The following is a 27,543-nucleotide window of genomic DNA, read 5'->3' as shown; positions in this document are numbered from 1 at the left end:
ACAAGTAAGATAATGAAAACGAATAACCTAATCACAGTGTTAAAGCTCTGACTGATCGCGGCACTCGGACAGGGGGGATGGGCTAATGCCGACAGATTGCAGAGAAACTGGCGTACTGTTCTATCACTCTTCCCCCTGGACCCTCCAGACTCTTGATGCTACTTTGAAGGATATGTGAGTGGAAATAACAATGTTTGAACGAACCCAAGTTGTCAGTGAGACTAGTCTGGCTCTACCCCCCCGTTAGCCACAGCTGGCCTGAGCATGTTAAAGAGGAAAGAGGAAAACTGGACTTGAAATAAAACATGCACACATTAGAGGTGTTATACAACTCGAGTTCAATACATCCAATCATATACAGTACATACATTATTTTATTTAATTATCACAAAAATAACAACACAAACAAAATTGCAATATAAGTGTAAACGATCGTGAGGTTCCGGGCACAAAAGGGACACGCACCACAGGGTTTGGCAGGAAGAACAATTCTTTAATCAAGCTCCAGCTCCCAGGACGCTGCCGCTCTGCTGCCAGGTCCTGTTCTCCCGCTCCCTCGCTCGCTCTGTCCCTATATTGGACAGAAACACCCCCGTAATTCGGCGCAGCTGCGGTCACTTTGCCACTCCGGCACCGTTCCCCGAGCCACGCCCCCGCCTCCTCCCCCTCTGCAGCCGTGCTTCCGCACCCCCCGCTGCCACATACCTCCACCGCCCGACTTAGGCCGGGGCAACATCCGGCCGAACCTACTCCCTCCCCCATGAGAGCGCGAGAGGAAGCCTCCCACGACAAGCTGTGTCCCCGGCCTATGGATCACTTTGAAATTAAAAGGCTGTAACGCCAGATACCACCGAGTGATTCGGGCGTTGGTATCTTTCATGCGGTGGAGCCATTGAAGCGGGGCGTGGTCCGACCAGAGGGTGAATGAGCGTCCCAGGAGGTAGTAGCGCAGGGAGTCGACCGCCCACCGGATGGCGAGGCACTCCTTCTCCACCGTGCTGTACCTGCCCTCCCTCTCCGACAGCTTGCGGCTGATGTACAGCACGGGGCGGTCAAACCCCCCTACCTGCTGGGACAAAACGGCCCCCAGCCCTCTGTTCGACGCATCCGTCTGCAGAGTAAAAGGGAGAGAGAAATTAGGCGTGTGGAGGAGTGGCTCCCCACAGAGAGCTTGTTTCACCTTTTCAAGCGCCAACTGGCACTGCTCCGTCCACTGGACCGGATCTGAGGCACCTTTCCGGGTCAGGTCAGTCATGGGGCTGGTCAGCTCTGCGAAGTTCGGGATGAACCGCCTGTAATAGCCTGCCAGCCCCAAGAACTGCCTTACCTCTTTTTTAGTCTTGGGCCGCGGACAGGCTGCGATGGCGGCGGTCTTGTCCACCTGAGGGCGCACCTGCCCGGCGCCCAAGTGGTACCCCAGATACCGCACCTCCCTCCGTCCAACTGCACACTTCCCCGGGTTGGCCGTAAGCCCCGCCTGCCTCAGGGACTCCAGCACCGCGCCGACCCGCTGCATATGCTCCGCCCAGGTGGTGCTGTGGATGATCACATCATCCAGGTAGGCGGCCGCATATGCTGCGTGTGGACGCAGCACCCGGTCCATGAGGCGTTGAAAGGTGGCCGGGGCCCCGAACAACCCAAAGGGAAGCGTGGTGAATTGGTACAACCCAAACGGAGTGGAGAAGGCCGTTTTTTCCTTAGACTCTGGCGACAGAGGAATCTGCCAGTAGCCCTTGGTTAAATCCAGTGTCGTAAAGAAACATGCAGTGCCCAGTCGGTCCAGGAGTTCGTCGACCCGGGGCATTGGGTACGCATCGAACCGTGACACATCGTTCACCCTGCGATAGTCCACGCAGAACCGAATAGACCCATCCTTCTTGACCACAAGAACAATGGGACTACACCAGGTACTGTGGGACTCTTCTATTACCCCCATTTTCCGCATGGCCGCTAATTCCCGCTGAACCACCTTTCTTTTGTGTTCAGGTAACCTGTAGGGCCGCGACCGCACCGCCACGCCTGGAGGCGTCTCAATCTGGTGCTCTATGAGGTTGGTGCGTCCTGGAAGGAGAGAGAACACATCAGCAAACTGCTTTTGCAACCTGGCAATGTCTGTTTTCTGGGTCCCGGAGAGACGGTCTTCACAAAGGAGCGAGGCCGGATTAGTGGATTTTGGGACCTCGGGCCCCAGCTCCTCTCTCTCCAATACCGAGGACACCAGAGAAACCGACTCCGCCTCCCTCCATGCCTTTAGGAGGTTGAGGTGGTAAATCTGTGTAGCTCCGCCCCTGTCAGAACGCACCACCTCATAGTCGACATCCCCCACTCGCCGTGTGACCACAAAGGGCCCTTGCCACTTGGCGAGGAGTTTAGAGCTGGAAGAAGGAAGCAATACAAGTACCTTCTCTCCCGGTGTGAATTGTCTCAGCCTGGCCCCTCTGTTGTACAGCCGCTGCTGACGCTCCTGGGCCTGGAGCAAATTCTCACGTGACAGCTGACCCAGGGTGTGGAGCTTTGCTCGCAGGTCCAGGACGTGTTGGATCTCGTTTTTACTGGTGCTTGGCCCCTCCTCCCAGTTTTCCTTAATGAGGTCGAGCACCCCCCGCGGAGTCCTACCGAACAACAGTTCAAAGGAGAAAATCCGTGGAGTCCTGGGAACCTCCCGTACTGCAAACAACGTCAAGCCATTTATCCCAATTACGTTCATCATCATTAATAAATTTACGGATCATGGATTTCAAAGTTTTATTCAGACGCTCCACCAGACCGTCAGTCTGGGGGTGGTACACACTGGTCCGAATAGACTTGATGCCCAGTAACCCGTAAAGTTCTCTCAGTGTTCTTGACATGAACTGGGTGCCCTGGTCAGTCAGAATCTCTTTCGGGATTCCCACTCGGGAGATGACCTGAAACAGCGCCTGCGCGACACTCTTTGCGGAAATGTTGCGCAATGGCACCGCCTCCGGATAACGTGTTGCGTAATCCACGAAGACTAACACAAAGCGATATCCGCGTGCACTCCGGTGAAATGGCCCGATGAGGTCCATCGCGATACGCTCGAATGGCACCTCCATTAATGGCAGCGGCCGCAACGGTGCCCTCGGAATGGCCGGAGGGTTTACCAATTGACACTCCGGGCAGGACGCACACCACCGGCGCACATCCGCCCGGATGCCCGGCCAATAAAATCGGGCCATTATCCGGTCCAGAGTTTTATCATATCCCATGTGGCCAGCCATTGGGTTATAGTGAGCCGCCTGGAACACCATTTCCCGGCGGCTTTTTGGCACCAGCAACTGGGTGCTTTCCTGTCCTGTGTGAGTGTCACGGCTCACTCTGTACAGCCTGTCCCTAATCAATATGAAGTGCGGATATGTCTGCGCTGCGTCAGGGCGCACCAGCTGACCATCAATTCGTATCACTTGGTCAAAGGCTGAGCGTAGAGTATCGTCCCGAGACTGCTCGAGTGGAAAATCTTCCATGGAGTGAAATTCGGGAGCCGGAGGAGTCGCCATAGGAGGCTCCTCCGGTTCCCCCTCCCCGTCTGCAGTGTCGGACAACCTCGCGTCACCGCTGCGCACGGCGCACACATCGCATGACCCTGTCTGCCGCGAACGCACCCCCGCTGCCTTCCCCACTAATTTATTAAACCCCGGCCAATCGATCCCCAAGATTAAAGGGTGCGTAAGGCGGGAGCTAACCGCGACCTTTACGCTATGCTTTTTCCCCCCGTATCTAATTTCCACCGCCACCATAGGATACTCGTGAATGTCCCCATGCACACACCGTATCTTCACCCACGACGCTTCCACCAATGCCCCCGGTCGAACCAGGCTCTGGTGGATCATAGACTGCGTACAGCCCGAATCCACCATTGCCTGGTGTATACCCCCCTGGATTCTTACCGGAACGCGGTACGTCGGTCCCGGACCTGGGGAAGAGGCTGGCGAGCCGGCAACCCGGATCACCTGGCCCACCTCCATCAACGGACACTCCCTCCGGAAGTGCCCGGGCTGCCCGCATCTCCAGCACTCCTGCCCTGGCGCTTGAAATACCCCCTGTGGGTCAGGAAGAGTACCGGGACCGGTCGAGGACCCCGGCTCGGGGATCCGAGGGCGGGTTGTCGGCCACGGCACCGGCCGTGACGGTTGCTGCGGAGGCAGCCTCCTTCGTTGGCCGGGCATCGGCCGGCCCGTAGACGGCGGTCGATCGCCATCCCCTTTCCCTGGGCCATGGACCGCCAGGTGGTCCTCCGCCAGGGTGATGGCGGCCTCCATCCCCCCCGGCCGATGGCAACGGACCCAAGCCGATGTGCGGGCCGGGAGCCCGCCGACAAACTGCTCCAGGACAATCAGCTCCACTACTGCCTGTGCCGGTGTGGAGTCCCCGGGTTGCAGCCACCTGGTTGCGGCATCCCTCAGCTGCTGGCCGAAAGCGAACGGTCGGTCCTCAGGCCCCAGCTTGGCTTCCCGGAACCTCCTTCGGTGGTCTTCTGGGGACAGGCCGAGCCTGTCCACCACCGCTTTGCGGATGTCCGCAAAGACCCGCCTGGCTGCCGGGGGTAGCCCCAGTGCTGCTGTCTGCGCCTCTCCGACCAGCAGCGGCAAGAGCCGGACCGCCCACTCGTCCGCCGGCCATCCGCACGCCTCCGCCGTAGCCTCGAAGGTCTCGAGGTACGCCTGTACATCGTCCTCCGCCGTCATTTTCTGCATGATTACCCCTGCCAGTCTTGACGGTCCCGTTGGTGCTGGAGCCGCCGCTGATTGGTCGGTTCGCATCCGCTCCAGGGCCGCCCCGTGCATTTGGGCTTGATCGTGCAGTGCCCCCAGGAATTGTCGGGTTGTTACCGCCTCCTCGCGCTGCATCACTGTAATTCTTTCGAGCATCTGCCCTAATGCTATGAGCGGCTGGCCCGGTGCCCCCGCCTGCTGAGTTTGCGTGTCCATGCTGCCCTCCGTAGTTGGGCTCCACTTGTAAAAGATCGTGAGGTTCCGGGCACAAAAGGGACACGCACCACAGGGTTTGGCAGGAAGAACAATTCTTTAATCAAGCTCCAGCTCCCAGGACGCTGCCGCTCTGCTGCCAGGTCCTGTTCTCCCGCTCCCTCGCTCGCTCTGTCCCTATATTGGACAGAAACACCCCCGTAATTCGGCGCAGCTGCGGTCACTTTGCCACTCCGGCACCGTTCCTCGAGCCACGCCCCCGCCTCCTCCCCCTCTGCAGCCGTGCTTCCGCACCCCCCGCTGCCACAATAAGATAGAAAATGAACGACGTTTCAAAATAAAAAAAAGAGGACAATTTGCAACCCTCCAGGCCCCAATTGACCATTAGTAGGCAATTTATACATGCATACATTTGTTAGGAGCTATGAACCTAAAAACCTTGGTGACAACATTAAGATTAGACTGGAGGTATAGTGGAGTATTTAGGTTGGTCGGGTCTGATTTCTCAGTGTATGTCAATCAAGAGACACAGCTCAGTGAAAGGCCTGTTCAATTCTGTTTATTTAGTTTCGCGCAAAATCACAAATTAGCCTCAGTGGGCTTTACAATCTGTACACATACGACATCCTCTGTCCCGGGAACTCACATCGGATCAGGAAAACAATTAATAATAATAATGATAATTGCAAGATGTCATGCAGGACCACGATCCAGATAACCGTGATCCATGTAGACAGGAGATAGAGAAAAGGGGGCATTAGCAAGGCCATGGCAGGAGGCAGGACCCAGGAGGAAAGGCCCAGATGGCAGTACCAGCTCCAGACACGGCCACGATCCATGGAAACCTGTGAGGCGGGAAAACACAAAGACTCTGGGGGAAAAGTTGAGTTAATAATGTGCATTGAAGAGACATACATTTATCCAGAAGGAGAGAGAGAAGGGAAGATAGGAGCTCAGTGTATCCTAAAAAGTCTCCCATTAGTCTAGCCCGATAGCAGCATATCTAGAGGCTGGACCAGGGCAAACCTGATTCAGCCCTAACTATAAGCTCTATTAAAGAGGAACATCTTTATTATACTCTTAAATGAGTTGACCGTGTCTGCCTCCCGGACTGAAGGTGGAAGCTGGTTCCATAAAAGAGGAGCTTGATACCTGAAGGCTCTGGCTCCCATCCTACTATGTTCGTACACACCAAAAGCGGCGTGGTTTTTTCGCCCGACTGAATCCCATGAAAAGTCAACATACAGACGCGTGTGGCTGCGTTTGGGCGTTTTGGCGCCGCAATTTTCGCCCCAATTTTTTTGAGAATTTTGCAACTCGGGCCAATCAGCTCTCGAGTTGCTCCGAGCGTCACCGCTGTTGAATCAGAACAAGGTGGACAATAATGTTATGAACACAAACACAAGGGCGTTGGATGTTCAGACATTTGTGGGATGTCCTCAACAAGTATAAAGCAGAACTAGTGGTTAGTTATTCATGGTGGATGAAGGAAATGATAACGATCTTTACGGAAACGAGAAACGGAGATAAGCCCCGGCCCTCACGGAGCTTCGCAACGCTTATGGTGTCAACACGGCAAATGGTCGGGCAAATCGTGTCGCTTTTGGTGTGTACATACCATTAGACTCTCGGAACCACAAGTAATATTCAGTGAGCGCAGATCTCTTGGGGGGGCAATATGGTACCACAATATATGATGGTGGGTCACCAATCAAGTCTGAAGAGCGAGGAGAAGGATTTTATATGTGATTCTTGATTTTCCCCTATTGAATCCATTGCGATTGTACACGCTGGACAGATTAGTTCACCTCCCTTGCTCAAGGTTAACGCTCAATAGAAGCAATGATGAAGCCTTTGTGAGTCAGAAAAAGCTTCATTCTGTCTTCATTGTAGGTTTTAAGAGCTTGACTGAATGAATGACATCACAATCAATGACTTTGCGGTCTCCATGAGATTTGAAGTTGGTCAGAGGTGAGGCAGTGCTGACGTGACTCTACAACCTCATTTCATTTTGGTAAAAGCTTGTCATCCTTAAGATATTTGATTGACGCTTGATATTTTTAAAAGGTTATCATCAATAACCACAATTGTACCATGGGTCAAACCCTAACTTTTAATTAAAGGTCATTAACAATGTTGTCATTTAGATCCAATATTTTTGTGACGCTGTCCACAAACTGTTTGCATTCTGGGCAAATATGTAATATACCAAATATGCCCAGGAATGCCTAGTCCAGATGTCAGAATTGTAGCTTACATCTTCTATGTGTTCAATGATCCAATTAGTTTGAGTGTTATTCCTCAGGTTGGAGTACTACTTGACCAATCACAGCTTTAAAAAGGTGGGTTTAGATAATTATGGATGAGATTGCTTCAGCTGAAGAGGTTGTTATAGTCATATTACAGAAATAGCTACTCTTAATTTGCACATTTACTACTCATACCAACAGCTTCCTACTGCCGCTGCAGCTTCTGTGTCAACTGAAAATTACGTTATGTGATTATGTCAGAGCCACGCGCGCACGCAAATCAAACAGATTTAATTTGACTAGCGCCGCTTTTACATCACTCAAAGGTCCCTCAAAAGTCGGCCGCAAATTTGTAACCTGCTCGCTCGCGAGTAGTTTTTCTTTTTGACAGTAAGTGGGCGTTACTAGTCACCATTGTATCTGCATCTAATTGGACTAAAGTTGCTAGGAGGCGGTATAAAGCTATTTTGCGATCGGCCAATAATTACGTAACACGGGGGAGCCAGTATATGAGGCATGTCTGACCACAGAGGTAAAGTGTATATACTGTATATATCTTCTAAAACCTATTTAAGTGATTGGTGTAACATAGTTTATAATGTTCCTAGCTTTAAAGTTAACTAAGTAGTTGTAATATATCTTACTACACGCCATCAGAAGACCGTAAAACGGCTGTCGGGTGTGAGATCCGGCCAATCCAAAGACGAGGATTGTAACCAATTATATGTAGAGATACAATGGTGACTGGTACCGCCCACTTACTGTCAAAAAGAAAAAATACTCGCGAGCGAGCAGCTTACAAATTCGCAAGCGGGTATTTTGCCCACGGAGTTATGTAAAAGCGCCAGTCGACGTAAATTACACGCGCGGCTGTTTGATTTGCGCTCTTGGATTTTGACTGATTTGCCTTTATAGCCATATTGCAGTCATCGAACGAATTTGTGTTGATGATTGTGGTCTGTGCTGCCAAATATCTGTTGGTCATGACAAGCTTTAAACAACTTTGTTCACTTGTGTTGCTAAGTCTGTGAAGGCATCATGGCAAGTGTAGATCTTGGCCGATCGTGCTTGGTTTGGAGGTCCGCAGGGACTGACATGGCGGCTCAGTTTGATTTGACCAGTTGTGTGTATGTTGCTCAGGTCAGAGGTACGCAACATGACCGGCTGACATACTGTCTTCAACAAAAGGCCATTCAATCTGTATTAATAGCCCATAAAATGCTGATGCTGGTGAGAGTTTCTGTTCCATTGTTGACTGCTTGTCACAGGGCTGGGTCCCAGGATGCCGGATTTGGCCGTCAAGTCTGTATTTACTTCCTGCTTCTCTTAAATATTATAATCAGGGTGACTGCATGGGACTCCGAGTTTTATGTAAATTGCATATAAGCCGATTACAAGTGAGGCAGTTCCTCTGTAAATATTATTTATTTTTTGGACTTCCAATTTTCCCGACCAGATGCGATAAAGGCACAATAATGTTATGGCTATTATCATTGCATTATCGTAGTATTATGTGGGTATTTCTCTTGTCACATAGGGCATGCAGTTTGTTCTTCCAGAGACACAGCAATGGTGTCTTTCGTGTAAAAGGAGATATATGGGTGTGTATTGCAGTCCTATGAGCTTTGATAATAATGGAGTGTTCTGCCTTTTCCCTTTGAGAAATACATGTATTTATGATTTGTTGTTTTTAAAAGTCTCAAAGAGCAAAAAATTAAACAATTCATGTCGGCTCTCCTCCTCTCTACCTCCTCTTATCTCTGTCCATGCTCTTGACCAGCACTGCTGACCTTCATATGGATGTGTGAAATATATTTAAAAGTTTCTTCTATGTCCAAAATTAAACTAACTATCCCTGAACAAAAAAAATATCACGCTATGCTTTTAAATTTGGAAGCCGAGTTCCCTCAAACATTTTGGAACGGTCATTATGTATAATTATTTTCCTCTCAGTGTTACGAACTCAGACACTTAGGAAGTAGGACCCAATTGCACGACCCGGGAGACAGAGATAAAGTATTTGTAAGTACTTTATTCTTCGGTTCTGCAGTGAACAAAATGAAAGCGCTCACGTAGTGAGGATCAAAACTTTCAAGAGCACAACATAACCCGACCTGATCATGGCAAAAGACCAGACGAACTGACAAGGAACACTGGGAGACAGGGGAATTTAAGCACATGGTAACAAGACACAGGTGGGACCAATCAGGGGGCGGGGCTGACACTGATGAGCATAGGAGACAGGTGTGATGACAGGTGAACACAATCAGGAAGCCTGGAATGAGAGAAAGCGAACATAAATGACATGAACCTCTCTAGCATATCTGTCGGTGCACAACAGTACCCCCCCCTCTAGGGCCAACTCCTGATGGCCCAGGCTGATTGTAAAAGTCGTGGATAAGAGTCTTGTCTACGATAAATGAAGCAGCTATCCAGCTTCTAGCCTCAGGACCGTAACCCTTCCAGTCTACCAGGAATTGCTTGCCCTCCCTATTACGGACCTCCAGTAGCTTACGGACCTTGTAAACGTCACCCCCTTCAAAGAACTGGGGCGGTGGAGGGGGCTTGGAGGCGGGAACAAGTGTGCTCTCACACACCGGCTTGATTTTACTAACGTGAAACGTTGGGTGCACTCTCAAGGTCCTGGGAGTTGCAAGCGTCCGACGCCGGGTTGATGACTCTGGATACTGGAAACGGACCCACAAATCTCGGAGCCAGTTTCTTTGAGGCGACATGGGTGGTAAGTCTTTGGTAGAGAGCCAAACCTTTTGGCCTGGACTGTAGGAGGAGCGACCCTGCGATGAACGTCCGCAACAGCCTTCATCCGAGCTGAACTGGAGAAGAGACTGGCGAGCACCAGCCCAAACTCTGCGACAACGTCTGATCATGGCATGTGCCGATGGAACCATCACCTCTTCCTCGTTGTTAGGGAAAAGTGGAGGCTGGAAACCATTGACACAATGGAATGGAGAGAGACCTGTGGCCGCCGTGGGAAGGGTATTGTGGGCAACCTCGACCCATGTGAGGTGGTCACTCCAGGTGGTCTGGTTCGGGAGGCGAGACAACGTGGCGTAGTCTCTAGTTCTTGGTTCAGACGCTCCGACTGTCCATTTGACTGAGGGTGATATCCTGATGACAGGCTGACGGTGGCACCTATGAGTCGACAAAACTCTTTCCAGAAGGCGGAAATGAATTGTGGACCCTGTCGGAAACAATGTCATTAGGGAATCCATGGATCCTGAATACGTGATTCATCATGACCTCTGCGGTGGCTTTGGCAGAGGAATGCTTGGTCAATGGGATGAAGTGAGCCATCTTTGAAAATCGATCAACCACTGTTAGAACCGTAGTCTTGCCTCTGGATGAGGAAATCCTGTCACAAAATCCATCGAAATGTGTGACCAAGGACGATGGGGAATCGGCAGCGGCTGGAGCAAGCCCATCTTAACTTGAGATGAGGTCTTATTACATGCACACACCGGACAAGCCGCTACATACTCGGCCACATTTTTCTTCATGGATGGCCACCAGAAACGTTGTTGAATCCTGAACATTGTTCTTGCTACTCCCGGATGGCACGAAAGCACAGATGAGTGAGCCCAGTGGATGACCTTGGGTGAAGAGCCTCCGGAACAAACAGCAGATTGTTGGGACACTCGCTAGGCGCTGGATTCATGACATTTGCCTCTTTAACGTCTGACTCCACTTGCCAGGAAAAGGCTCCGATCACCACGTTAAGTGGAAGCATGGTCTTGGGCTCTACCGCAAGTGGTTCGGGATCGTAAAGACGAGACAAAGCATCGGGTTGTTGATTCTGAGACCCGGGACGAAAAGAGAGTGTGAAGTTGAATCTACTAAAGAAAAGTGTCCACCTGGCCTGACGGGAGTTGAGACGCTTAGCCTTTCTTATATATTCTAGATTCTTGTGATCTGTCCAGACTAAAACGGTTGCTCTGCACCCTCTAGCCAGTGTCTCCATTCCTCGAGGGCAGCTTTTACAGCTAACAATTCCTTGTTTCCCACGTCATAATTCCGCTCTGCCGTTGTCAACTTCGCGACAGGTAAGCACATGGATGCATCTTGTTGTCTTCTGCAGAACGTTGAGACAGTACTCCTCCAATTCCCTCATTGGAAGCATCCACCTCGACCATAAACTGGCGCTGGGGATCTGGAATGGTGAGTATGGGAGCTGATGTGAATCTATCTCTGAGAAGTTTGAAAGCAAGATCCGCCTGGGGTCCACTTGAAGGAACCTTAGGAGAAGTCAGAACATGCAGAGGAGCAGCAACAGAACTGAAATTCCTAATAAACTTCCTATAGAAGTTAGCAAATCCTAGGAACTGCTGAACCTTTTCCTGGAGTCTGGTGTGGGCCACTGGGATACTGCACTGACTTTCGAGGATCCATTTGGATATGATTAGGTGAGACTATGTATCCTAAGAAAGACACCTCTTCTGTGTGGAACTCGCACTTCTCTGCCTTGACATATAGCTGATTATCCAGTAGTTTCTGCAAAACTTGGCGGACATGGTTAACATGAGATTTAGCGTCTGGGGAGAAAATCAGTATGTCATCCAGATACACAAACACTGAAATATTCAAGAATTCCGCAAAACCTCATTCACAAAAGCTTGAAAACAGCGGTGCATTGCACAGTCCAAAAGGCATTACCAAGTACTCATAGTGACCATTCTGAGTGTTGAATCCAGTCTTCCACTCATCCCTTGTTTTATTCTAACCAAGTGATATGCATTTCTTAAATCCAACTTGGTGAATATCTTGGCCGTTTGAAGCAGTTCAAAAGCAGATGACATGAGTGGCAGAGGATAGCGGTTCTTCACCGTAATGTCATTTAGTGGACTGTAGTCTATGCAAGGTCTCAGAGACCCGTCTTTCTTTCCCACAAAGAATCCCGCTCCGGCTGGAGACGATGAAGGACGGATAATCCCTGATTTGAGTGAAGAGGAGATGTATTCATCCATTGCTGTTCTCTCAGGTCTCGAAATCGAGTAAAGTCTCCCTTGGGAATGGGGGCTCCGGTAAGAGATCAATGGGACAGTCAAAATCTCGGTGAGGAGGTAGCGACAAGGCTTTAGACTTGTTAAACGCTTCTTTAAATCATGGTAACAGGAAGGTACCTTGTGTAGATCAGGATAGTCAGGGTGATCTATAATGATCCTACTAGAGTCTGTTGGTGCATTAACAGGTTGCAAAGTTTACACCTGCCCTTACAATCCTCTCCCCATTCCTTAACTTTCCTGAAGGCCAGTCTATGTGAGGATTGTGGATCTTCAGCCAAGGAAACCCCAAAATAATCGGGTGCTGAGTCGACTCAAAAATATGAAATTGCATGCTCTCGGTATGGTCCTTATTTATAGTAATCCGTATGGGCTCAGTGCAATGGGTAACTGTGAACAACAAGCGGCCGTCTAAGGCACTGGCACTAACAGGATGAGATAGCGGGACAGTTTTTATTTTTAGCTGTTTGACTAGGCCCCAGTCTATAAGGCTTTCGTCAGCCCCTGAGTCTATTAACACACCCTGGTCAATGGTCTGATTGTTAATACAAATGTCTACCTGAGTAACAGGTCGAGGAGGGAAGTCTGCGGAAAACTTGCTCACCAGCGCCCTCCTTTTGACTGGTGAGCACGATCTTTTCCCGGCATGAAGCGAGTTGATGACCCGGCTGGCCGCAGTAGAAACAGCAACCCTCCGTGACGGCGCTGCCTCTCCTCCAGAGAAAGCCTGGTTCTTCCAAGCTGCATGGGTTCACCGGAGTCATTCGGAAGTGTAGTCCTCTGATGGTCCGGTAACATGAGCTGGAAATCCTCCGCTGGCGGCGCGACCCTCCGAGGCGAATTCTGGAAGCTGGGAATAACATCTCGGTTGCGTCGGCGCTCCCTCTCTTTCGAAGACGGTTATCGATCCGGATGGCCACAGCGATGAGGATTCCAGATCCCGGGGTGTCTCCAGTGGAGCCAGCTGGTCCTTTATCGGTTCCGAAAGTCCTGTCATGAAGGCGTCACGAAGAGCCGGAACATTCCATCCGCTGTCCGCTGCTGCTGTACGAAACTCGATGGCATAATCAACCACCTGACGGTTGAGCTGACGTATTTGAAACAGTCTTCTGCTGGCCTCCGTAGCAGGCGATGAGTGGTCAAAATGCGCCTCATAGTCTCTATGAAATCGGCCAATGAGTAACATAGTTCGGTGTCTCTAGACCATTCTGCAGTAGCCCAGGCTGCAGCTCTTCCCGTTAAATGAGACACAATAAACGCCACTTTACCATGCTCAGATAAAAAAGCTGCTGGGTTGTGTTGAAAATGCAGATCACACTGTACCAGAAAGGCTCTGCAATTCGAAGAGTCTCCGGAAAATCTCTCCGGAAGAGCCAGCCGTAACGGGGAGGAAACAGCCTGACCTGGGTCGTCAGCTGGAGTATTGACAGGCAAATTCTCAGCTGTGGATGACGTCACCGGAGGAGCAGTCTGTTGATGAGTGAAAAATTATTCATTTGGGCAACCAGTTGTTGCATCTGTGTAGATAATTCTTCCTGAACCCGGCCTGGCGTCCTCTCAGCTCTTGTATTTCCCGGCTGACTTTGTCCAGTCTTTCCTCGTGATGAAAAATCGTCACGCCCTGTACCGACAGAGCGGCGTGAAGCGTTCTTGGGTCGGCTGGGTCCATAATGTGGTCAGTTCGTTCTGTTACGAACTCAGACACTTAGGAAGTAGGACCCAATTGCACGACCCGGGAGACAGAGATAAAGTATTTGTAAGTACTTTATTCTTCGGTTCTGCAGTGAACAAAATGAAAGCGCTCACGTAGTGAGGGATCAAAACTTTTCAAGAGCACAACATAACCCGACCTGATCATGGCAAAAGACCAGACGAACTGACAAGGAACACTGGGAGACAGGGGAATTTAAGCACATGGTAACAAGACACAGGTGGGACCAATCAGGGGCGGGGCTGACACTGATGAGCATAGGAGACAGGTGTGATGACAGGTGAAAACAATCAGGAAGCCTGGAATGAGAGAAAGCGAACATAAATGACATGAACCTCTCTAGCATATCTGTCGGTGCACAACACTCAGGAAATAATAAGAAAGTGAAGCTCAAGTGTTCAAGAACAACAATGGCCAAGCTATTTCCCAAAGCCCTTTTTTCTTTTATCCTCCTTTTACATAATTATCCGACTGAATGGGGCTTTGGCAATTTCTGCTATGAATTCAAATATTTCCTGGTATTGAAGTCCCGAATGTTCAAAACAGTGTGTTGGTGTTGTACATTCCTGCTAACCATAGATAACTAGCTGCCTCGTCCAGCTTTAAATAGTGATGCTAAAACTTGGGGAAATTGCCACTTTTTAAAAAGTTATCAGTAAAAAATTGTATCTGGATTTTCTTTCGAGACCACAACTGCAGGGATATTACGAAAACGTTTAAAAACATCGATGTTCAGTCTTTATGGCAATTAAGGAGCCAAATAAAGACGAATCTCTAGTATTTTCTGTGGCTGTTTAATGGGGATCTTTGAGACGGTGGCCTCGGTCATGACCTGGTCTCTGTTTCGGTGGTCTTGACTACCACACTGTTTGGTTGTGATAGAAGACCCGAGGGAATACTTTCTATCTCCATATCAACGTTCACCCATACGGTTAAAAAGCTCCACAGAGGCAAGCTTCCCAAGGTGGAAGAGTTATTCCCCGAAGCTGCTGATGGTTCAGAATTATTAATATAATGAATCTGTTGTGGCTAACATGTTTCTGTTGTCTCCCTCTTAAGTTAGGAACAGGGCTCAGGGCCAGAAGGAAAGGTCTGGTTGTTCCATTTAACTGAAGGATCTTCTCTTGAAAAAATGTCGAGGTGCCATAGCTGCAGGACAGATTCAGTTAGTGCACTGTGGAGTCTGTCCTGAGCAGTGGATCTGCTCCTTACATTCACACAATACCGAGAGGCTCATGGGTGTCCTGGAAGATTTGGAGACGGCTTACGACTGTGCCTCCAGAGGTCCTCCGTGGCTTGTGTAAAGGGCCGAGTGCAAAAGTGGCATTCTCTCTAGATCATCTTTAGTGGGTGCTGGACTTTGCCAAGGTTGCCTCTTGTCATCTTTTATGTCTTGTCTTCTCAAAGGTATGGTCTGTTTCCACTTCACTGTAACAGGTGTGTGTTACTGCGGGTGCTTTCCAACGAGGCAGTTGTCACGTGTCAGTTAATGACATTGATTAAAAAACAGACCTTCTCGCCATGTCAGAGGATCGGCGGTTCGATCCCTGGCTCTGCTAGCCCATGTCAATGTATCCTTGAGCAAGGCACTTAACTCCAAAATAGCTCCTGTGTGCCGTGACTACGGTGTGTGCTTGGGTTGTAAGTCACTTTGAAAAAAATTGTCAGCTCAACGAAATGTAATGTAATTTCTAAGCAACTTCGATTGCTTCCATTTACCAGCAACACTGATTGGACATCCACTTAAGGTGGCACATTTCTCTCTTGAGGACTCTTTCAACTCCGAATGTAGATATATTTTGTTTTCGTTTGCCATCAACATCATGAGAGTGGCTAATGCCTACTACTCATTATTCATACATTTCTCTCATCTTAATTAAATGTGTTATAACTCTGTAACACTGTTTATTCTGGTCACATGACATCTATTGCATCTGTTCATCTTGGAGAAGGATCCTCCTCTGTTGCACTCCTGAAGGTTTCTTCCCTTTTGTTCTCCCTAAAAAAAATGTTTAATCTATTTCTTGGGAGTTTTTCCTGATCCGATGTGAGGTCCTGGGACAGATGTCGTATGTATCACGACTTGACGGGGCGCCACGGAACGTAGGACTCAATTGCGGAAATGAGGAAGTCAGAATTCAGGAAAAAGTAACATCTTTTACTGGGCAACACTTAGGCCCCGTTTACACGATGGGAAAACGCATATATTTTCATGCGTTTTGGCCTTTCATTTACACAAAAACGGAGGTTTTATCACGGAAAACGATCATTTCTAAAAACTCCGGCCAAAGTGGAGATTTCTGAAAACTCCGTTTTTGTGTTTGCGTGTGAACTAGGTCAAACGGAGTTTTAGGTTGTCAAACGTCACAGTATGCGACTAAAAATACTTCACGTCATGTGAGCGTCCTATGTTTACAGTTAGTTTGGCCGCTCCTACCAGGGTTGCCAGGTCTGTGTGTACCAGCCCAATATCAGAACTCAAAATATGCCCGTGCCAAACCATATACACTGCTTTTAAAGTATGTGTATGTGGACGTGTCCAATGTCCATGTGTGTACGTGCTGATCTGGAGTCAGTTTGGTAGGATTTGTGTATAAATAAATTATTTCATTTAAAATATGGATTTTTATTTAAAGATATTCATGTAATTTGCATGCAAAATAGGTCTACCCAAACCAGCGGACAACAAATTCAACCGCGGCAACACTTCAAAAGTAGCCCAATTCCGCGGGAAAACCGCGGACCTGGCAACACTGGCTCCTACGTCCAGTGTCGACTGCCTTCATTTTCGTTGTCAGGTGCGCCCGAGTTATTTCCTCCTTGACATGAGGATACTCCTCGGATGTCTCGAGTCTTGAGAATTCTGATTGGTTTGCATGTCTTTATCCTTCTCGTTACACTGCCGACTACAGGTTTGGCATAGTTATGACGGCGCCCGGGGGCGTATTTATGCGGGTTCATATAAACAGAAACTTTTTTGAAAACGACCTTGTGTGTACGACGTTATTTTCGAAAACGGAGGGGCAGAAATCTTCATTTCTGTAAATACCCGGCTATGTGTAAACGTGGCCTTTGAGACGAACCGACACAGACAAGAGGTCGACACAGACTAAATACACAGGGGAATGAGGCACAGGTGGAAACAATGAGGGCGGGGTCTGCAATCACAGGAGGGCGGCACACAAGGAGGGAGGAGTCTGAAACGAGAGACATGGTGAGTGACAAACACAACAGAAACAGACAGTGAACACAGAACTACCCAGAGGGTCTGGCTGTAACAGTATGTGAACAGATTGTAAAGCCCTCTGAGCATTATTTGTGATTTTGGGGCTTTACAAAATAAACTAAATTCAATTGATTTAATATAACGTTCATACCTTCATGGCTAAGTCTACTTTTTAACACTTGTCTTAATTAACAAATAAATAAAATAAAATAAAATATTTTCCCATGTCGCCCTCGCATTAGACATAAAGAGTGAATAAAACAAGTGCCGTCTACCCCCTAAGGGCTTGCAGGAAACCGTTCTCTGCCAGATTAAGTCACAGGCGATAAGAGCATCCTCTCCTCCGTCTCTCTGTCCCGCCTTCAGCCTGCCCTGAACATCTGGAAAATTCTGGTTGAAAAATACTGCAATACTTTCTTTGTTACATCTACCTTATTTATTTTCTTGTTCTCCCCCCAAAATAACAGCAGTGCCCGCGATGAGCGAGCGGGAGGAAGAGAAGAAGGGGGAAAGGAAAGAGCGTTTCGGAGGAGAGGGAGGGATACAGTACACAGAGAGGGAGCGACTCAGCACTGTCAGAGCGAGCAGAGAGGATGGCAAGAGAAAGTTTATACGGCATAGTTTAGGAGGAAACGCGCGAGAGAAGCTGGGGAATCTGCGGTGGCCAGCTGCAAGAGGGGAGATAGCGCAGAAAGGCTTTTAATTCTCAATCCCCACAGAGCCTTTGAAAATTACCAATCTTCTTATCACAGACGCAGGGCTGCTTATGCAAATTGTTGTGGAGTGGAACGTTTAAACGGAAAATTACTCGACAGCATTTTTTCTTTTTTTCCCCCTCCCTCTCTCTCTCTCTCTCTCTTCCACACAGAAAGCCTGTTTTTTTTTAGTCTCAGACAAGAAGATGAATTGCTCTCTGCGTGCTTTGAAGCGCGTCGGGATTTAAAGACTCCAGCCTCGACTCTGGTCTGACGCCGCTGCTCTCGCTACCTTTGTAGCAGCAAACAGGCTGGGAACATTTTTTATTTATTTTTTAATAAATGGGAGAAAAAAAGCCTTTCAAAACAACATAGATTCTGTACTCAAACACAGCGTCACTGCCTGAGGAGACAAGCAAATATAAATATTCCCTAACCCCCTACTCTCCACTTTATTTACTTTCATATTTTTGCTTTCCACAGTGAACATTTTCCTCTTTCTTTCCGGCGTGGAGGCAAGTCATTGACATGGATGAATAAAGCTCATGTGCTGCGTGGAAGGAAATGTTTGAAGCATTTTAAATAAGAATTTGACCACGGGCGGTATTAGAAAATGAAACAAGTATACACAGTGCGGAAATCTGTTCAATAGCCGCAAGCACTTCAAAATGAGAATAACTCATGGCATGCAAGTGACTGAAATCGTGTGTTTCTTTCTCCATGAAGTACATTTGGATGTTCGCTGCATCCCTGTGCAGACTGACTGCATGACTGACACTTCATTGAAAAGGTGAAAAGTTAGTTCACAACAAAGTTGGATATAAAAGTAGAAGTTACCAGGTCAAAAAAAAAAGAACAGATCAGTGAATACTTGCTTTTTAAAAATAATTAAACAATTAGTACATATTCAGACAAGTGTGTAATGTACTGCAAACAGTAACCAAACAAATTCAATTCAGTTTATTTGTGTAGCCCATTTTCACAAATTTGTCTCAGCGTGCTTAACAATCTGCAGATAAATGTATAAAGAAACATTTTATTGTGTTCATGGGGAAACGTGTGTTGAGGTATATAGCACCACTTTTAGAAGGTGCGCAATAAATATCAAAAAAATATGGAAACAATTTACAAATTTGGTATAATAAGCGTACATATTGGATCGTGAAAACAATCCAAAATATGCACCTTTGTTTTGGGTTCATGGTTCAGTATATTTTCCTCATGATAAACTTTCCTGGAGGAATACGTCTATCGTTCCAATGAATGTACTGAATTGTACATGTGAAATGAACATCCTGTACAGAAAATTGAAAATCCTGTAAAGTATGCAACGAATGACGTAAGACGTGAATGAACTTCATTACAATTCCCTCTAAAAGAGAAGCAGAACATGTAAAATGTCTTTATTTTTGTTCTTTTGAAGTCTTCGAGGTGATGAATCCACTTCACCAAGTCAACATTGCGTCGCAGTTTTTCTTTTACCGTTTTTCAAAACTCTAACTTTTGAAGTCGCAATGACCGACGGACTCACCGAGCTTGTTGATTGACACCTTTACATGGGCCGTGTGAATTCACCAGGCGGGGGAATAGTATTTTCAGTCTTTTTTCCTCCCTCCTCTTTGTCCTCCTCTCAGACAGCAAGGCTGCCCTCACACAGACACGAATAATGTGGCAGCAGAGACATCACGGGGATAACTGCACAGCATTTTGACGGCGGGAAGTGTCGGCCACCCCCGGACAGCCATCCCCATTCAGTGCTTCCTGCATTGTATCTGTATGTGTCAGTGTGACCTTGAATCTTCCAGGTCCTCCACAAATGTGTTCATCTTATCCGGCCCAAAAATGCCACTTTCCTCCTTCTTTCCCGTTTCCTTTTAAAAGATCGTTGATATTTTTGTTCTTGTTGTTCATGCTGGTAAAGTGTGCCGTAGGGTTGCGTTAAATTAACTCAGAAACTACAAAATAGGGCAGCTTGTGGCTCTGTGGTAATTAAACCTGGAACTTGATATTTGCAGGACAGGAAATGCGCTACATGCAAACATGTTGGTTTGGAGCTGTATGTGTTCAGCTCTCATGGACTGATGAATCCCTGGTGAAATCACTGCTGCGCTGCCAGCAGGGAGCGTTTGAGGGGGAGGGGGGGGGGGGAGCTGCATCGTTATTGGCTTACCTCGCACAGCATGAGTGTGCAGTGTCCAATAGGCTGCCGTCTAATGCTGGAACTCCACCCACCCACCCACCTCACCGAATCCTTTCTCCCCACAGAGGCAGCTGAGGAAGAGGAAGTGCTACCTCCTGGTGGCAGGAGCCATCGCCCTCACCATCCTCATCATCATAATTGCTGTTTCAGCAAGAAAATGAGACTGGCCACTGAGGTAAGAATCCACGACACAGCTGCTTATTAGTAATTAGCCAGCGCTAAAATTCGACCAATCCAGTAGTTTTCAGATGGATGACACAGCCCCCGATCAAAAATATGGTTTGGAAGTGATGACCGGGTCGAGTCCAATCTGGGTCTGAACGTCTGGGTGTTGTCAGTAAAATAATACATTGTGTGTAGGACTGCAACTCGTGAGTATTTTTATTGGCAATTCATCTACAACTCATTTCGTATTGAAAAAAAAAATGCTCAGTGCCTGAGGTGAGGTGTCAAAATGTCTTATTTTGTATTTTTATTAGTATTCTACCAATAGTCGGTTTACTATGGCCTTTATTTTTCACCGTGGTAAAACTCCAGTGGCGGGCCGTGGGCCTGGGGCCTGGGCCTTCAGTGAGGTCCTACACAGTCCCACCCGAATTAATCCACCTCTTATTACTATCATTATGATGCCATGGCTCTTGACCAGGGCTCAATACGTCGATCACGGCGTAGTATTGGTAGATCGCATGACATTAAAAAAAATTGGCCCGCCCCTGTCATTTTCTCTATAGCACGTCTTTGTTCATTTATTAAACTAAACAGCCGTCTGATGTTGATCGTATCTACACAACAGCATGTCATTTCTCTCGGCTCTCCGTCTCGCGCTGCAGAATGCGCGCATCGGGACGGAGAAAAAGAAGAAGAAAAAAGTCACTTGCACTAGTTTGTTCACTAAACAGGGCATTGTCGCACCCAAAGCAGTTTCAAGTATATGCTCGACCAAATCGACATCTTCTCCTCCTTCCGCCATTGTGGGTTGAAAAAACAGCTTTGTAGTCCGCGAATTAATTCCTTTATCAAATTCAGTTTCCTAGTTCTGAGGTTTTGCATCTACCTGCCCATAGGACCCGCCTCTCAATATTGGTAATCCAATCAAAAGACGTGCAGCACTCCGCCTGCTAGCTGGCTCCTGTGCCGCTTCCGGGGCCTTCGAGAAGGCCTACAGGAGCCAACTCTAAAGCTGATTGGTTGACACAACATCGTCATTCCCATTCACTTGAAGCTACCAGCGCCTTCAATGTTGATTCTGAAGGCCTAAGGGCAGATGTTAGCCCCCTGGCAACACACGATGGCTGAATATGATTGGATAAAAGATCTAACATAAAGACCAGCCCTCCAAATCTCAACCTGGCGCTGGCAGCAGCGCAACCAAGAGGAACGCTATGAAATTAAGAGAATAACTCTTACTCTGGGAAATAATTGAATACATATTTGTGGGGAAATATATTTAGAAAAAAATATATATTCTGATGATGTTTAGGCCAGCAGAGAAGGCCTTGCTGGCCCTGACGGCCCGCCACTGTAAAACTCCCCCCACACTTGTTAGGGGAGGAGCCAAACGTACAAAATGGTTGCTGAGAAGTACGAACAACTCTACACTTTGCAGATACACAAGACTGCACCAAGAGAATGGCTCCGCCCTGGCCGTTGGTCGTCTTTTGTTGTGTAATTGATGTATCTTAACACTATAAATAAACATAACTAAAGTTTACTTTCATTACAAATCCGTATGACTCATTTGGCTTGATTTTGAGTGAGATGCCGATATGACCCTGAACAGCACAGGTGTCTCATCTTTATTTATCTACATCAACCCATGGAAAAAAGTTTAAAAATGCAAATACAATTTCAGAGAAATGTTACGGTAGATTAATGTAATTTATATCTAGATTTGATCCAATGTACCTCCAAAATAGTTTGAACATGTATGTTTAATTAAAACTAGTCAGTTATGCGAGTTATACTCTGATCTATGGAGCGGTGAATAACTTCATTCCACTAAAAACTGATTGAATTGTGAGTAATGGTGTTGCTGATGAGGTACAAACTATATTTATTAGAATTTTTGGGTTTCTGAGCTGCATTTTTGACCCGGTCGTCATTGTGAATGAGAACTGGATTTTTTTTTCTAGTTAAATAAAAGGTAAAAATACAAAAACATGGCAGTAATCATTTAATCAAATGCGCCGACAAGAAGAAGAAAAGGAACAGATATCTGTCTCTGAGACAGGACTGTAATTAACCCGTCCAATCATTTCATTCAGGTTGAATCCTTTCATTTTACCTGCCAGCGTGCACTCTTCCACCGGCGGCTCGCTGACAGCTGTGAGAACCAACAACAGTCGCTCAGGAGCTCAGCTTTCTGCAAATGTTCACTGGTGTTATGGAAATGCTGTAGAACGGCGTGTCAAACATTTCCTTTTGTGATTTTTTTTCAAGATATCTTCTTTTTCTTTTGATAGAACCTTCATATTCAGTGCTGTGACACATGCATGATTGACCCTAGCGGATTTTAGAGAGACACAAAAAAATGTGACTTCTGCTAAAGCACGATTCCTTAAATAGCACAGCGGTCCGTGATAATCTATTTTTCTTCAGAGTGCGACAACCTTTGCAGAAAGCCGCTGGTGTTGTGACTGCGGATGAAGTGCTCCCTGCCAGAAATAAAAAAGACAACGCTGTATGGACACTCGGTCTAATGAGTGAACACTCAAAATGAACACACGTCACAATAAAGTGGATATAAGTGGACCACCGCATCGCTGAGCTGAGAATCCAATGTGAATACATATTTTTTTAAAGACACACAGTTTCCTTCTGACCCATTAAAGGAAGCTCAAGCAGAAGTTCAATAAGGTAGACACTCTTTACGCTCTGGTTCATTCATAATCTCGGTCTCTATTGGGGGGCGTGTACGTTGAATTAACTAATACGATTATGCACAGTTTCTCTAAGCCAATCACATCGTTGTTGTCAAACATTTAAATGGGTTCTATTATATACATATATATACATACATATGTATACACATACATAAATATATTATTCACATATATATATATATATACACGTATATATATACATATACATAAATATATATATATACACATACACGTAAATATATATATGTGTATATATAAATGTATATATGTATATATATGTATATATATATATACACACACCATATTCAGAACCATCTGTGGAGGTACATATGTACTTAAATTGTTAGTATTTTTGGTTTCCATTTGCTTGATTGACTGTTATTTCAATATATGACAGTGAACCGGTTGGCAACATTTCCGACTACCAACTTGACTTTTCTCGGTCGAGTAACAAAGTTTCAAAATGTTCTCATATTTGTGTTAGTGATATCATACATGGTACATTCATGTTTTCCTTTCATTATTCAATAACCTGTTACTTCATATCTCCATCTACTATACGATGTTGCTGATGGAAAAGAAAAACATCTACATTACCAACCCTCTGGCCGTAATTGTTTATAAAATAGCTTGACTTTATTCTAAAAAGTGATACATTTGATATCTTCAGTGGCCTCCTAGTATTTCCATAAAGCTTTCAGTTTTTTGCAGAGCTACCAAAAACATGGTTTCCAAACTAGAACGGGCACTCGGTAGAGCGCATACCTTCGCATATCACAAGATTGTGTATTGAATTATGAACATGTTGGCAATAGTTGCATGCCAATTGGATAAAAATTGACCGCGCCATGGTAAAAAGAAGATTTGGACCTTTTCATGACCTTGACCTTTGACCCGATCGATCCCAACATCTAATCAAATGATCCCCGGATAATAACCAATCATCCCACCAAATTTCATGCGATTCGGTTTAATACTTTTAAAGTTATGCGAGTAATACGCATACAAATAAATAAATAAATACACGGCGATCAAAACATAACCTTCCGCATTTTCAATGCGAAGGTAATAAAGAGCAAAATGGAGACGATGATCACCGTGGCACAAAAGATATAAACTAGATGATATCGGTACACACTTGTTTAAATACGGGTAACTTCATATTCTTTGTCTCCTCCATCACTGCAGTTGTTCCTGTTGCTTTTATGTCCCGCCGTTGACAATGTCGGAGGCATGTGAAGAGTTTCAGAACCTCTGTGCTATTATTAATACCTCCATAAGTATAGGTGCAACTCGAGTGCTATGCACTTCCTTTGTGCCGTAAGTGGAGCCCGCATTTCCCTGTGAGACCGAGACCCAGAGGCAGACGTAATTGCGTCGCGAAAACGATGCTCAAAGGGAACCAATCGAAAAGCCGATGCTGTCACTATTCTACAGCCATCGCGTGGCGCAATCAACACTTACTTCACAGTAAAAAGCTTGAACTTAGAGACATTATATTTCTCTTGTGCACAAACAACGAAAGAAGGTGGATTCATTCCATTTTAATTCGCAGAGTTTGCCTCCCTCTATGTTCCTGCAACGTCAGCCTCTTGTTACTCGTGGCTTGAAAAGCTCTCTCGACGAACAGCTTTTTTTCCCTGCTCTTATTCGACGTTCAATACGAGCTCGCTTATTGTTAGTCACATATTTTTCCTCCGGGACGATGGAAGTGGAAACGCTGTGGAACAAAGCATTCATTCATACGGGCTGAATCGATGCTCCCGTGGGGACCGGTCCATGTCGAGGCGCAGCGTTTACCGGTCCACGCTCAAGTGGCTAGACACCACCGGTTAGCACAGCGAGATAGTCTCGGTGCTAAAAAAAGACACGGGGCCATTGTGAAGTCCACCAATGGCTGTTTACACATGTTCAAACAAAGCTTTATCGATGTTCATACTCTTGGCCAGTGGTCCCCAAACTAAGGCCCGTGGGCCCAATACGGCCCGCCTCCGCATTTGGCCTGGCCCCCTGAACAATACCAGAGACGCACTATGATTTATTTATTTTCAGTCTGGCCACGCAAATCCTAGACTTTTTTCTGTGAAGAACCCAGAGAGGGGTATTTGGTTATTATTTATTCCATAAATAGTGTTATTTATATCCTGACTTTTTTTTCCGTGAAGATCCCGAAAAGGGTTATTAATATTTGGTTGTGTGTGGCTTTCTGGAAAACAATACATGTTTACATTTAGGCACCCCTGCGATCGTCACACTTTTTCTGTTCAAAACTGACCCCGCCATCATCAGAGAAGGGAAAATATATGTGGCCCTCACTGGAAAAAGTTTGGGGACCCCTGCTCTTGGCAAACTTTTGCCTTCTTTTTTCCATCGGAAGATTCATATTCCAATGTAGCATTCCCACTCATTTAATTCATCCGTCTACTATCTTTAAACCGCTTATCCTGAATAGGGTTCTGGGGGTACTGGAGCCAAGGGGTGAAGGCAGGGTTCAACATGGACTACAATTTAAAAACATTATCCCAGTGCTATTTTCTTCATCTTTTAGCCGTATAATTCTAATCCGTCAATCGCTTTGGTCCCGATTGAAATATGACATATTTGATGAAACCCAATGGGATTTCATACCAACACATCCTGGTCCTGATGAATCCCTTGACTGTTCTGTCATCTTCAGGTCAGATGGTTATTTTGCTGACATTTTCTGTGTATTACAAACAAAAATACACTTTTGCATGTCATTTTGATAGGCACATGCTTTTTTGGGGGGGGGCTGGTCCTGAATATGGTAACCTTTTGATTCTCTTATCTTTCTCTGTCAGTCATTGTAAATGTCAGTACAGCTGAAAATAAAATACGGATTTTATCTGCAGCCTAGCAGCCATATCTGGTAAAACTGCCATCGTCACATTTTTTTAATTCATTCTGTTAGACACAGAAACAGAGAACAACTATATTTTGAAGTCAAAGTGCTAATATGTGCAGATACTTTAATACTTTTAGAAGTGAATTTAATCCCCACAAAGACGTGAACTGCTTCGCTTAGAAAGAGACGAGCGCGTGAAGATCGGGGAGCGAAGAAAAGAAAAGAGCTCTGCGTGAGGACTTCTGGAAGCCGAGCTCTCAGCAGCTGTGGAATGGCACCTGTGACAGAGCCACACTCAGACAGATGCTTTGTACATTGGCAGCAAGCGACAGCTGCAGAGTTGACATCTTTTGTCAACCAACCCTGGAAGCTGTAGTCTCATTTAGCCACCTTTTTTAAAGTAAAAATCTAAATTCACAAGAGGGTTAACCAACGATCTTATTCCAGGCATCAAACCATAAAGATTTACAATTGATGGTGTTTTCTGAACAAAGTTCGGGGACAAAGGCCCATACACATGTTTACCTCGGGATCAAATGGTAGCATGCTAATGCACCCAACACTGCTACTAGCATGACTTTAGCCAACGGCCTTTGACTTGGATATGTTGGTTATCACACAATGCATGGCTGCATATCTGTTTGTAGTTATCAATCTCTCCACGTTGTACTAACCTGATGTAATTCAGCATTTTATTGAAGAAGAAACATCAAAGGGTTTTAAAAGTTAATATTTTGTTGTAGATTTGTATCTGGCATAAAAGTGTACAGTTTACACATACATACTTATTTTTATCTACTCAGATCTCACATTTGTAGCTCTTCATGTTTATGGAAAATTAACAATATTTGTTGGCACATGAGGCTGGATTACTTACCTGTGTGTGTGTGAGTGAGAGAGAATAGCTATTGTCACAACTATCCCACTGGAGAGAAATCATGTTATTCTACTACACACGTTATTGGACTAAATATCCAGATAAACACATTTGGCTTCCGCTCCATTAAACATTTTAGTGTGTGTATAAATGATTACATTTTAGTGAAATAACTTGCCTGCCATTGTATGATTATTTATGGGGTTTTCAAACCAATAATACATCAAAGTTGGCACAGATAAATGCATCAAGTATTTCAAAGCCTTTCGCCTTTTAACAGTGAAAAACTGTCAGTGTCCTTGTCAATGGACAGATGGAGAGAAACTAAACAGGAAAGATCACATACGCCACGCAGTAAACAAAGTCTAGTGACAGTTTGCTTTATTTTAATAAGAGGAGCTACATTTTAAGTGTTTGGCTTTTTACCGTGATTTAGTAACCACAGAAAACGATAGGCCAGGACTTCTCTTTTTATTCTCTTTTTGTGACAGACCTTCATGGATAAAAAAAAAAGATGAAAATGAATGATCACAAGTCAGAATTGTCCTTGGGATAGAACATTTGTGGTCTTGAGATAAATCGACACACTGCAAGAAACAACTGTGAACACTGTAGTTATTCAAATTTCAGCCCACAGTTATTTTCTAAACAGATTGGACAAAAAGATAAATACACCAGTACATGCGATGGAATTTTGAGCGTCTGTAACAGTAACAGCATTTATGGCAGAAATTGCAGACTCCCAAAATATTTGCCAGATACCCGTCGATCTGCGAATTCAGAAATAGACTTAGGCCTCCCGGCATGCACCATATGTTTGAGATATCACAATATATTTACAGTAAGTGTACTTGGGAAATGTTTTTATGAACACAT

The 27,543-nt window shown here is 46.1% G+C and overlaps 1 protein-coding gene across 2 annotated transcripts in view; it reads left to right on the top strand.

Annotated features, from left to right (window-relative positions):
- tsnare1 (T-SNARE Domain Containing 1) overlaps positions 1-27,543 on the top strand; it is a 124,922-nt gene that overhangs the window by 61,451 nt on the left and 35,928 nt on the right. For both annotated transcript variants that reach the window (XM_056434464.1, XM_056434462.1), the window contains exon 8: positions 20,108-20,217. In XM_056434464.1, coding sequence (XP_056290439.1) covers positions 20,108-20,203 — 96 coding nt within the window. In that variant the 3' untranslated portion in view covers positions 20,204-20,217. The remainder of the gene's footprint in view (positions 1-20,107; positions 20,218-27,543) is intronic.

Source organism: Pseudoliparis swirei, chromosome 16 (genome assembly GCF_029220125.1).
Source record: "Pseudoliparis swirei isolate HS2019 ecotype Mariana Trench chromosome 16, NWPU_hadal_v1, whole genome shotgun sequence".
In the NCBI taxonomy this organism is placed as follows: domain Eukaryota; kingdom Metazoa; phylum Chordata; class Actinopteri; order Perciformes; family Liparidae; genus Pseudoliparis; species Pseudoliparis swirei.
Note: the sequence above shows the minus strand (reverse complement) of the source record. Positions and strands in the feature narration are given on the sequence as shown.